This window comes from Solea solea, chromosome 15 (assembly GCF_958295425.1).
Source record: "Solea solea chromosome 15, fSolSol10.1, whole genome shotgun sequence".
Classification (NCBI taxonomy): domain Eukaryota; kingdom Metazoa; phylum Chordata; class Actinopteri; order Pleuronectiformes; family Soleidae; genus Solea; species Solea solea.
The window spans coordinates 17,954,975-17,966,952 of NC_081148.1; the positions used below are offsets into that span (position 1 = coordinate 17,954,975).

General features: G+C 39.4%; 3 protein-coding genes across 5 annotated transcripts in view; all 3 read right to left on the bottom strand.

Moving 5' to 3' along the window:
• Positions 1–412: 412 nt before the first annotated feature.
• Positions 413–5,200, bottom strand: LOC131473829 (neuropeptide Y receptor type 4-like). The gene is made up of 2 exons (XM_058651403.1): positions 5,017–5,200; positions 413–1,965 (listed from the first exon to the last, which is right to left on the bottom strand). The coding sequence occupies exon 2, from the start codon at positions 1,893–1,895 to the stop codon at positions 543–545; it is 1,353 nt and encodes a 450-aa protein (XP_058507386.1). The 5' UTR covers positions 1,896–1,965; positions 5,017–5,200; the 3' UTR covers positions 413–542.
• Positions 5,201–5,307: 107 nt separating this feature from the next.
• Positions 5,308–7,775, bottom strand: si:ch73-288o11.4 (beta-microseminoprotein J1). The gene is made up of 4 exons (XM_058651414.1): positions 7,149–7,775; positions 6,278–6,374; positions 5,936–6,038; positions 5,308–5,531 (listed from the first exon to the last, which is right to left on the bottom strand). The coding sequence occupies exons 1-4, from the start codon at positions 7,149–7,151 to the stop codon at positions 5,420–5,422; spliced, it is 315 nt and encodes a 104-aa protein (XP_058507397.1). The 5' UTR covers positions 7,152–7,775; the 3' UTR covers positions 5,308–5,419.
• A 1,555-nt stretch (positions 7,776–9,330) lies between these two features.
• The window catches only part of LOC131473830 (sphingomyelin synthase-related protein 1-like), a 7,307-nt gene continuing 4,659 nt past the window's right edge, over positions 9,331–11,978 (bottom strand). For all 3 annotated transcript variants that reach the window (XM_058651404.1, XM_058651405.1, XM_058651406.1), the window contains 4 exons: positions 11,882–11,977; positions 10,648–10,765; positions 10,407–10,557; positions 9,331–9,785 (listed from right to left, as the gene is read on the bottom strand). In XM_058651404.1, coding sequence (XP_058507387.1) covers positions 9,481–9,785; positions 10,407–10,557; positions 10,648–10,765; positions 11,882–11,977 — 670 coding nt within the window. In that variant the 3' untranslated portion in view covers positions 9,331–9,480. The remainder of the gene's footprint in view (positions 9,786–10,406; positions 10,558–10,647; positions 10,766–11,881; position 11,978) is intronic.

The following is an 11,978-nucleotide window of genomic DNA, read 5'->3' on the forward strand; positions in this document are numbered from 1 at the left end:
CTTCAGTACACTCACATATATTCATTAAAAACACTGATAATGCCATAGTAGGTACAAATGACGGAATGAACAATGGGCAGAGCTACTTCACTCGAATCAAACAGAGACAGCATGTAGACCTTTTTCACAGAAGACATTCTGGTAAAAGCATACAAACTACAGGACTTCTCAAAATGTCTCCTGTGAAAATGGCCTGTTCATTGATCACTTTTGCTCTTTTTTGACAGATTTCAGTTTGCTTTCCAACATGCTTAAAATAAATGATTTGGTATCATCTTTTGCTTTGTGTGTGTGAAGTATAATTTACACCAAACTAGACATTAAAGTATTTCCAGCAAGTATAAAATGGATAAATGTTTTATTTATTTTTTGGTTGTACTACATGCAAAAAAACAACAGCAGTAGAGGAATATACATTAGTATTTACAGTTGGATATGATAAATTACACATTCTTGAAATAGTTTTTTTTTTTACATTAAGATGCTCCTTTGGAATAATTATGTGAAAATACTGATGTTAAACACACATACACTTTTGTCTATCAATCGACTGAGTTGCTCCTGCAGTTCAGAGGCGCAGAGGAGTGTGACACTTCCATGTGCACAATGGACATCGGGAACTGCTCACACTCTTCTTCCAGTGGGTGGCAGCGGCAGTGCAAGAACACCTCTCTCACCTCCTGCCTGAAGTTGGAGTTGAGGAAGCCGTAGATGATGGGGTTGATGCAGGTGGATGACATGGCCAATAAGTGGCAGAGAGAAAAGAGCAGGTTGTGGTGGCAGATGGGCAGAGCCTCCTGGTTCCAGTCCGATACCACATTGAAGATGGTGAGTGGCAGCCAGCAAAGGGCAAACGCTGTAATAAGGGTGACAAGCATGATGTTGATTCGGCGGCTTTGGGCCATGCGCTGACTCTCTTGGGTCCTGGCACGGTCAAGCATCTCTTTGCGGTGACGCAGGCGTACAAAAACTCTAACATAGCAGAGGAGGACCAGCAATAGTGGACCACAGTACTGGAACAGCAGGAGCCACGTGGTGTAAGCGAGCCTGTGTTGCTGGGACGGCCAGTGCTCCAGACAGGCCTCCATGTTTGGAATTGTGGGTACAAAAGACAAAAAGGTGCGGTATGCATTTGTCGGCACAGATGAGTTTTTGTGTGTGTAAGAGGCAGGTTGAGGCAGAGACACGTTGAAATAAGCCTGAGAGGAGGCTTGGTGAAGAAGTGGAGACTGGGGCAGGATTACGTTAGCGTAGGGCTCATTTGTGAGAAGCTGAAAGGCCAAGAATGGCGTGGAGGTGAAGCAGGCTAAAATCCAAATGATAACAACTGCCATGTAGGCCTGAGGAACACTCGGTTTCCACCCAGAGGGGTTGAGGATGAGCTGATGTCGTTCCAGAGCAATGAACACTAGAGACAGCACAGAAACAGTCACAGACACACACTGGATGAAAGGCACCAGGCGACATAATAGTGACCCAAACACCCAATGATCCATTAGCGTGTATATGACAGTGAAAGGAAGGCAGAACACACACACCAGAATGTCAGAGAAAGAAAGGTTGCAGATGAAAATACTGGTGACGTTGACTTTTTCCCTCCGACGAGCGATGATGCAGATGAGGCCGATGTTTCCCACCAGCCCGAGCACCATTGTAACACTGTACCACACCACTAGAACCCCTGTGAGTACAGGAGACATATGGCACTGCTCATCGTGGCCGAGAACAAAGAGGTTTGAGAGGAACTGGGTCTCATCCCCTGGCCACTGCACAGACTCATGACTGCCCCTTCCCTCGTCTGCCGTTAGGGAAAGTGGAGCGGTGGAGCCGTTCAGTGGTGGCGATAGACTTGTCGTCGATGGAGAAGACTGGCTTGCGTTGCCACTCAGGGACATTTCACCAAGAGTTCAGTGTCACCAACCTCCAGGATCAAACTGTCCATCCCAGCCCTCTGAAAACATGCATCTGAGACACAGAGACCGAGAGAGAGAGACACAGTGGGAGACAGGAAATAAAACAAAAATCACTTGCATAGTTTCCAAATGTATTGAAATGTGTTCACGTACAAGTGATAGTGTAATTCAGGCCGGAAAACATGATTGTTGACTGCAGCTTTTCCTTAAATTCTTCAATAATCATCTTAGTTATCAATTCATTCTTGTCTTTTGAATGCACTATTTATTGGCAAGTCACACTCTATTATCTCTCATTGATTTTAATGACTATTTAGATTTTAATGTCTAGATTTCATTTTGATTAATTATAATAAAAGACAATAACATTGAACAGTGCGGTGTGGTCACGGAGAGTATGATATTCTGAACAGGTGAGCTTTTAGTTTGGATTTGAAATGTGGGAGGGAGTCAGTGTTGCTGAGGTCAGGAGGGAGGGAGGGAGGGAGGGAGGGAATGTCTTTTTAATGTATTGCTTTTATGCTGTGATGTTCTTAATGTATTTCTATGACTTTGTAAAGCACTTTGAGTTGTCCTGTGTATGAAGAGGGCTATAGAAATAAACTTGGAAAGGAAAGTTCAACAGGTGGCTGAGGAGGAAAGAGGCTTGTAGGAAAGGTGCACTGTGTGATCACTGACATTAGGCTCAAGAAAGCATTAGCATTGCACTTTGTCTATGCCTAAAAGCCTCTACTTCTGCTCAAACTAGAAATATCTATTAATATAATTGCATGGGTTGGTCTTTGATTTGGTTCAAATGTTTCAGACTAAGACAATATTCAAATCATTATACATGGGCGCTGATTCGATTTGTATTAAGATTGGAATTCAATGTGATTCTACATGTATTGAGAATAAATAGTGTCGATGGCAAATGTATTTTCCTCCAAGGCAAGGCATTGAAATAACTTGAATCATAATAAAAGCAAAATTACATAAAAGATTTAAATAGTCATTAAATCATGAGAGATACAAGTGTGATGTGAATAAAAAAGTGTGTTTAAAAGACAAGCATGAATTCTTAACTAAGAATTTAAGAAAAAGCTGTAGTAAACAATAATGTTTTTCAGGCCTGGTTTAAACCATAATTGAACGATACATTTCTTTGTTGTTGTTGTTTTACCAAACTTCTTCATTTAGCTGCTTATAATGCAATAAATACTACTGGGCTTAGTGCTGTAAGAAAATTAAAAATTAAATTAATTAAAATGCTGGACAAGGCATTCAAATGAAACTGAAACATTTATATTTAAAATCCTGGTTTGAGGAGAAACCTGATCAACAGAACATTCAGGTACATTTTAGGTAAAATCATATATATGTACATATATACATATATATATATTTTCTATTTTTTTTAAATGGTCCAAAGGAAATAACAATATATGCATTTTGGATTGACCAAATACCTACAAAAACCAATCACCTGGAGCTGTCCAGTGCTAAATCAAGATGGTGAATATAAAAATGTTATATTTGTGATTTAGCACGTTATGAGGAGGTCTCATTAGCTGGTGTCACAGCACAGCTCAAACAAAACGTCTTTTCATAATTTACACTAATCGAGACAAAAATAGACACAAGGTGTCTGTTTATTGTTCTCTACACTATGTGGATTCTGTGCAAGGATCTCTGCAGCAGCACAGTATCAGTGTCAGGGCTTTATCTTACAGTAACTATACCATTCTCTTTTTCTGTAAGATCTATACTCACACTCAAAGAATCCTCCAGGTGTAACAGATTAATGGCATTAAGATTGCTGTGCATGTAATATGTGGTAGTGAAAGGGCACGATTGTCAGAATCCGAAAAATTGATATCTCTCTCTCTCTCTCTCTCTCTATCTCTCTTTCTCCTGCCATGTGCTGTGAAAACCAGCATGGCAAAGAGAAGAGCCTGTTATTTCCCATTGATGTTGCACACACTTAGCTATCAGCCCCTTCACACTGCATCATGATTGACCTACACTGGCAGTGTGGTAAGTGAGCTGCAGGCAGGAAGGCACGACATCGTCCTTTCTCCGGGGGGGAATAAACAGATTTTATTTGTCACCTGCAGCCAGCTGTAACAGGTCACAGGAAGCAAAAAATATCGGCAGGAAAAAAAACCCTAAATAACACAAAACTCATTAGGCAAGTCTGAACTTGTCATGATACAGTGATGTGACAGTGACACATGCAGCATTATGTGGTCAGAGAAAACATCTGCAGGATAAGGGACACTGTGACCTGCTCTGCACTGCCCATCATATTCTCCTTTCCTTCTTCAGTGAAGTGACAGACAAAATCTGACAAAATGGTGCTTTCTGACTCACTGTCATTTTCCTTCCACAATATTCCGGCATTACATTACATAGTTTTTCCGCACAAAATTGCATGTACTTCAATGTAAAAATGTTCCCCCTGGTGTTTAACAATTACTCTTTTTCTTTATAAAGTACAATACAAACAAAGTGCCATTTACTTAACCTAATGTAATATGAGCATCAAGTAGGTTTGAAAGTCCAACTTAAATTAAATGAATTCTGGGTATTGTCAAAGGTTCATATGTATGGATATAAAATGTAAAAATGCTATTTATTACATGTTTCAACAGACAATTTGCCTTTTCACATTCTGCATGTGGAGGAGCTAGGATATCAGCAGCACACACTGATGAGAGATCGACTTGAAATAATGGCTGGAGCCTCATTATTCTCTGCTGGGGGTCTCATGGACTGTGGGTGATATCTCCCAAGACATTTCTGCTATGAATACTGCCAGGAACAATGCTTTTATTCACATTTTCACACTGAATATTAAACATTCATGCGATGCAGTTTATTTTTATTTTATCTCATGTCTCTTTTTTATGTGAAATTTGGATGCATGATTTATGCCTTGTAGGCTTCTATTGTTTGGAGCCATCATTCAGTGCCAAAGGCAGAAGGAGACACATATAGCACACCTGCACATCTGTGGACACCGAGAGACAAAATGACAGTGGGGGGGTGGGGAGACAGGAGAGCATACATTTCACAACTAATAAAAGAATGAGTAAAAATACAAGAGGAATTAATCACTTACGTGATGGGCTGGCGACGTGGAGTGTCCCTGTGATGCCAGGGCAACAGAGACAATGATGGTCTGAACAGGTGTGAATCCACGGAGATGAGAGTTGGAGATGATGAGAGCCACAGCGTTTGTGTCAGAGACAGCAGCTACTGGAGGAGCATTGCTATTATTGGGCTGTTGGAGCCCTTTGGGTGCCTCTGAGCACCAAGCTCTGCTGTCACACAGTGGTGGATTCATTCAATTACATCCGGATAATGACAACAGCTGCACGTGCAGCTAAAGAGACAATGAGCAGGCGAATGGTGGAGCAGGTCATGACTTTATTAAAACTGGCATTTAAAAAAGACCAAGTTTGATTAGATTTTGTCTTCGTCACCTACTGTACGGCCAGAGCAAAGGTCACACTGTCATGTGCTCAGTTAAGGTCACAATATTTTGTATTATCCGACTTCTGCACGACCCTGAAAGTGCAGTCTGTTTTATTTACTATCAGCTCACACTCTGGAGGAAGGTGATCATCTGGAAACCTGAGAAAGAGAGAGAGGATTTTCAATCTGAGGTGAAACAAACAACAATAACAAAACTGTCTCAATTAATGTATCATTACATTTTTGTTAAGGGACTATCTTTACAAGATATTTTGTTTTCAGGGTCTGTTTTTACGAGATTTATTTTCGGGTTTTTTTTAAGAGATTTTCTTGGGGGGGGGGGGGTCTGTTTCGGGATAAAAAATTTTATTAGGTGAATTCAACACACTTCTGTACAAATTCGATTTGTCTTGCAATTCTGATCTAATGCGAATCTACAAAACCTTCCCTATTTGGAGTGTCTGTGTGGATGAGGTGTTCCAGCGAATCCCCCTACAACAACATACAGTCCTAGCTCTCCGCAACAGAAATGATAATCATTAATTACAATATGGGAGTCTTACAAGTTGCAGCAGGTCAACTCATTTTCTGTGCATGTGCAGTCAGTACAGTCCTTCGTCCAGTCAGAGCCAAAGTCGTGCAGGATTCCATCTTTATCCACACACCCTGTACGTGAAGAAACAAAACCACAGTTCAGAGGGAGCTGTTAACCCACTGATCACACCATGATAAGAGTTGCTGGTCTGAATAAGCGTGTATCGATGTGTGCACAGCATGGTGTGGTCTTGATACATTTTAAATTCACTGACAGGTGTTTAGTAAACACACAACACCTGGATGGTGCAAACAAACATAGCAGAGGGTTTTTTCCAACAGGTGATAATGTTGTAATTAAATCAACTCACCATTGATTTTCTCATCTTTGACCAAGTCCACAGTGGTGCACAGAGCGTGGCAGAGTGGAATCAGTGCCAGAACACAAATAAACACATGGAAAGTCTCCTGAAAGAGAAAAAAAATCAGTTGTTAAGTTGTCCATTTAACCCATTTATGCTCTTTTCTCTGCAGGCCTGAGTTATTCATGTAGAGTTCTAACCGAGCATCAGAATGAGGGGGGCAAAAAGATGAAAAAATACCCTGTTGATGCCAGATGTCAGAGAAGAAAAGGCAACAGCAACTTAAATAACCTCTCATTACAAGCAAAACATGCAGATGACTGATCTGAACGCACAAACACATCAAAACATATGAAGCAGATGGAGCATGGTGGCTAATATCATTGGTCACTTCATTAGGTACACCTAATAATACCTTAAAAAAAGAGTGGTCAGTAAATGTAAATAAAAATAAGATTTTGTCTATGCTGCAGGGGAAATTTACGGAGGAGTATTAGGGCCACATGTAAAAAAGAAAGAAAGAAAGAAAAAAGAAAACAGCATGAATTCTGAGATTAAAGTCAGAATTCTGAGATTAAGAAGTAAGAATTCTGAGATTAAAGTCAGTCTTAATAGACTTAATAAAGTCTCAGAAATAGAAAAAAGTCAAAAAGATAATTCATGAAATGACAGCAATTTCAAAATCAATGTATTTTTGAATCATGAATTACAGGATGTTTTATAATAATTTATCATTACCTTTAATTACTGTCGATGGATTATTTAAAAAAAAAAACAGCTTCAGTCACACTACCATCACCACAGCTATATTATAAAAAATGATGTAATCCTGACATACTCATAATCTTTTTTCAGTTTAACTGCGGTGAAAAATACGTACCATTCTTAGATATGCAGTAAGCCACTCGACAGGAAGATGATGTGCATGAGAACTCTGACAAACGCTTTATATAAAGGTGTGAACCCGTCTATTTTCACTGGAATTTATTTGAATAGCAATGTTTGTTTTAAGGGAAGACCAGTAGGTAGAATGTTTATACTGATGTGCCGTATTAAAGGCTACACCCTATTAAAACATAACATTTTGACCCATAACAGAATATTCTTACTGCAAAGAAACTTGACTTTTTATAACTTTTATAATCAGATTTAATAAAGAAACTGATTTGATAAAGAAATAGACAGACAGAAATATAAAAACAGCTTTCCCTTGTGTAAACCTTTTTATAAATGAAAAGCTTAAGTAGAGCATTTGGACTGAAATTAAAGCCCCGCAATTTGTAAACAGTTATTAAGAATACACAATTTGGATTATTTATGAGACTGTTAATGACACAGTGGTTACTCAAAGTCAGTCTTTGTACCGTGTTAGTGAGACTTGAATAAACTCCAGTTTCATGCTTTTCTACACATTCTGCAAAAACAACCGTGCTCATTGGCAACACTGAACACGATAAAACATGTAATAAACATTTGCCTCAGTACAACAAAAGTAAAAGTGTAGAATCGTACAATATTCAGAGTACATCTTTCGACAGAGCAGGACGTTTTGTTTTTTTTAGTCTTAAACAATCCTCCTTTAGGACGAACAAAATATCCTGCTTCAAGAGTGCTCTTTTCAAAACACTGGAAACAACAGCCATGAGGTTGTGTTAAAACGGAGAACGCTCCACCTGCTATGCATACACAGGTGTGTGTGTCTTAATCGCGGCCTGTTTACATTACACGCTCTCAGACAAACTAACACACACGCACGCACGCACGCACACACACACACACACACACGTCAGTGCAGAATAAACAACAAAATGTCAAAATGGTGAAAAAGAAATAAACATGTGGCTTGGTAAGAGAATGCTGAGTATGTTGTTTGCCAAATGCACAGAAACTCCACAGCTGCAAAATGAAAACACGTAATTCACAATTTGTGGAACGCTTGTCTATCTTAACGATCTTATTTCTCCAGTATGAGGATGAGAGAAACTGTGAAACACTAAAAAGTGGTTTTGTGGGCGTTTCCATGTACCAGCCTGTCTTTAAGATTACATCCTCTCATGTTAAGTTGGAGCTCTTTCAGCCGGGGCAGATTAGAGTTTATACTCCACATTAGAGCTGAAACAATTATTCAATTAAAACAAGATTTCGATTGTTTCTGCTTCTTAAATATGAATATTTTCTGGGTTTTTTGCGCCACACAACAAAGAAAGCATTAATGGACATTTTATGGACCAAACGATTACTCGATGACAAATTAATAAATAGTATTGCTTTAAGTTCAAGAGAAGTGAGCAGGGATATTTGGCTCCTCTAAAGCTTTTTACCTTCCAACACTTACAAAAAAAAACTTGGATGTGCAAAGAAAACGTACTTTGGAACAAATGTTGCTGTAAACAAACGTGTAAACTGCAAAGTGTTACAGAAAACCCCCAACAAATACCACCATTACCCTCCTCAACATCCATTACAACAGCGTGAAGCCCAATCAATACAGAGTGACACCGACAATTGGAAACACTGGTGAAACTTAAACAAGTGAAATGAGTAATCAAAGAGTTTTGATGTGTTTTCAAGGAAACGATGGTACCCACAGCTCTCAGTGAGCCACATTTTCTTTCCATTTACTTGGCAATGTGTGTGCGGGAATAGATTAAAGAGGAATAGTTTCACACAGTTTGGAGATAAATCACCAGCTTTAAAATCAGTCCAGTTAATATGAAGCTGCAGGCTGGAGCCCGTTGGATTAGTTCAGGACAAAGACTTCTTCTTCTTCTTCTGAGGGTGTATTACACAAGTTGGCAACCGTGATACTGCATTACTGCCTCCTAATAGCCATTAATTAAAGCAGGAAAATAACTCTTGTATTTACCAGCTCCTCTAAAACCGCCAAACTGAAATGTTTTTCGTTAGACGGATTATTATTTTGCCAACATCAGCAACTTCTTATAGTTCCCTTTTACAACCCATGTTTTGTTTTGTTTTTATCTCTGACTGTGAAACTATTCCTTTAAGATTATTTAAAAAATATAAAATTCACCTATTTATGCGACTAATTTTGATTAAAAAAACAAAACCCTCCCACATAATAAACTTATAATAGTCCCAATCCCAAGGAAGCAGCATCTCAAGTAAAAAGTAAAAAATATTCTCATTTGTGTTTGTAATGTCGCAGTCCATGCACTTATGTAGCTGCTGCTCTTCTAATGAAGTCCACTCTAACCAATCAGAGTCTTCATGAAGGCAGGTTTGTCGAAGGGCCAGTGATACTGGTTGGGAACAGGTCCATTCACGTTGCACTCGAAGAACGAGAACATGGGGAACCATATGCGCGCCCTCCGGCTGTGCTGGTACGCACGTGTGTTCGCCAGAGTGTGGTAGTAGAGGAAGAGGCGGGTGGTGATGTAGAAGGCGATGAACACGTCGATGGAGTAGTGCTCGTGAGCCGCCAGGATGAAGAAAATGCCAAACAGGTTCAGCACCCACGAGATGGTGTGAATCAGATTCCAGGTCCGTGGAGTGTCTGCATTGAAAATCAATCACTAAAGGATCAGTCTGATGGAAAAAAGGACCAGAATCCAGCTGCTCTGAATCAAGTATCTGTTTTAGACAATGTGACTAAGACAATGTGTTCATGTGATCCCATTAGGAAAAAAAAACCCACTCCACACATTTGATTTTACTTGCACTATCCAGCTGATGTAAATACTCATTAGTACTGTGTCAACAGTGGCTCACAGAGAAGTCATAAAAGATGTTTCTAGGGAGTCGAAGACATGACTCGTTCCCACGAAATAGGTATAATGTACATCCATTCATCTTCTACCAATGTGCCAAAGTTTGTAATCACATTGAAATTGGTAAAAGAGGTACTGTTAAATGAAACCTTAAAAAATGGCTACTCCTCAAGAGAAGGCACAATGTGTATCATGGTTTATTGAAATGGGAAATGTGCAATTTATTAAATTTCATTGTAAATCTAAGTGCAATTAAGTAAAGGCAATGTGCAGTTTCTCTGAAACTGAAAAACTTGCTAGCAAATTATAGAGAGATGTGCAAACACAACTATCCTTTAACAAAACAAATTATAAAAAACGTATACTGTGTGGTGAAAAAAGGAAAAATCAAACGTTTTAACACTCACATTCAGTCACAAAAAAGTTGAGCAACGTAATGACCACCGTGTGTCCACTGAACATGTAATCTCCGCATGTCTGGACACCCGTCAGCGTCATCCCAAATCCACTCCAGATCATTAGGGCCCTCTGTATCTTCTCCCATGTATCGCCATATGTCTGCAGGGAACAAAAAAAAACCTCCAGTGATCACTCAGATCATCAACAGCTTGCGATGATGCACAGAATCTCATAAGCTCTCTTCCTCACCTGACTGGCACACTGCAGGTGCTGCCCTGGTACAGAGAGCGAGGTGACAAACATGGTGCAGCATCGGAGCAAAAACACTGTCCCCATTAAGGAACACAACCTCCTGAGGAGAATGGACCTAAGACAGACAGACAGACAGACAAAAGAGTTTGGACTTGTGGTCTGACAGGAAAATTCAGCACAAAAAACCATCAGCTGCCTTCTCCCTTCACTTGAAGACATTGCCTGCACCCCGCTATCTTTCCAGAGCTAAGAACATTATAAAAGACTCCTCCCATCCTGGTCACCTCCATCTTGAACTTCTGCCGTCAGAAAGGCGATATAGGTAAATACAAACGCACACTAACACTGTGGAAGAGTTTTTTTCCCCTAAAGCTATGCAGACTCTCAACAAACACACCCGTGGTGACTCTGTAACCCTCTATTTTCAAATCTTTACCACCCTTGCTTTGTTTCCTTTCATGTGTGTATGTTAATACCACTGTGTGCGTGATGGGCAGTAGCATATTCATGGTACTTTTATCCCATTTCATAACTCTCATGGACTACGGCGAACATTTTGCTTTTCACAGACCAAATTTCAAGCAGTAATGTTGTTAGGTATAAAAAAATTAAATAAGTGCAATAAGAAAATCACAAGGCTGTCGTTTAAAGATCCAGAGAGTAAGATTTACTTAAAATGATTTCCCTTTGGCAGAAGTTGAAAATGGAATAATTATACTGATGTTTCACTGGTGTACTGATGTTTTTTGTTTTGTTTTTGAGTACAGAATCACCTGAATGTATGAATTTCAGTTTTCATCATCACACAATGAGCCTCTTTAAACGAGGAGCAAGGCTTCTGTACAGAGGACAATCGTGTTTTCAATGGACAATCTCAAAACCACTTGGGTTTTAATTATATATGCAGATTACCATAGGCGCTACATGCTAAGAAGGAAGGGGTGAGGTAAGAGAAATTCAGCTGCAACTGTATCTTTAACAGTTCTATTTGTTAGTGTTCTACATGCGTATATATATATATATATATATATATATATATATATATATATGCCAGTTAAAAAGAAACAATTGAAACAATTCATATCATGTGAATGTAAATCCATAACAAAGTAGATGATATTTAACAAAAACTTTTTTCCCCAAAATTGTTCAACCATTTTGTCGATTAGAAGAAATGGTTGTGACACAGTCTAGGAGAAACAGATATACAATACGTGGAACAGTGGACTACCTGTGTTTGTGAAGGAGCAGGATCAAAATAAACATGTAACACAGGATGAGGCCGCAAGCTTCAGCCATTGCAAAAGCCCAGGGGATTCTTGGAACAC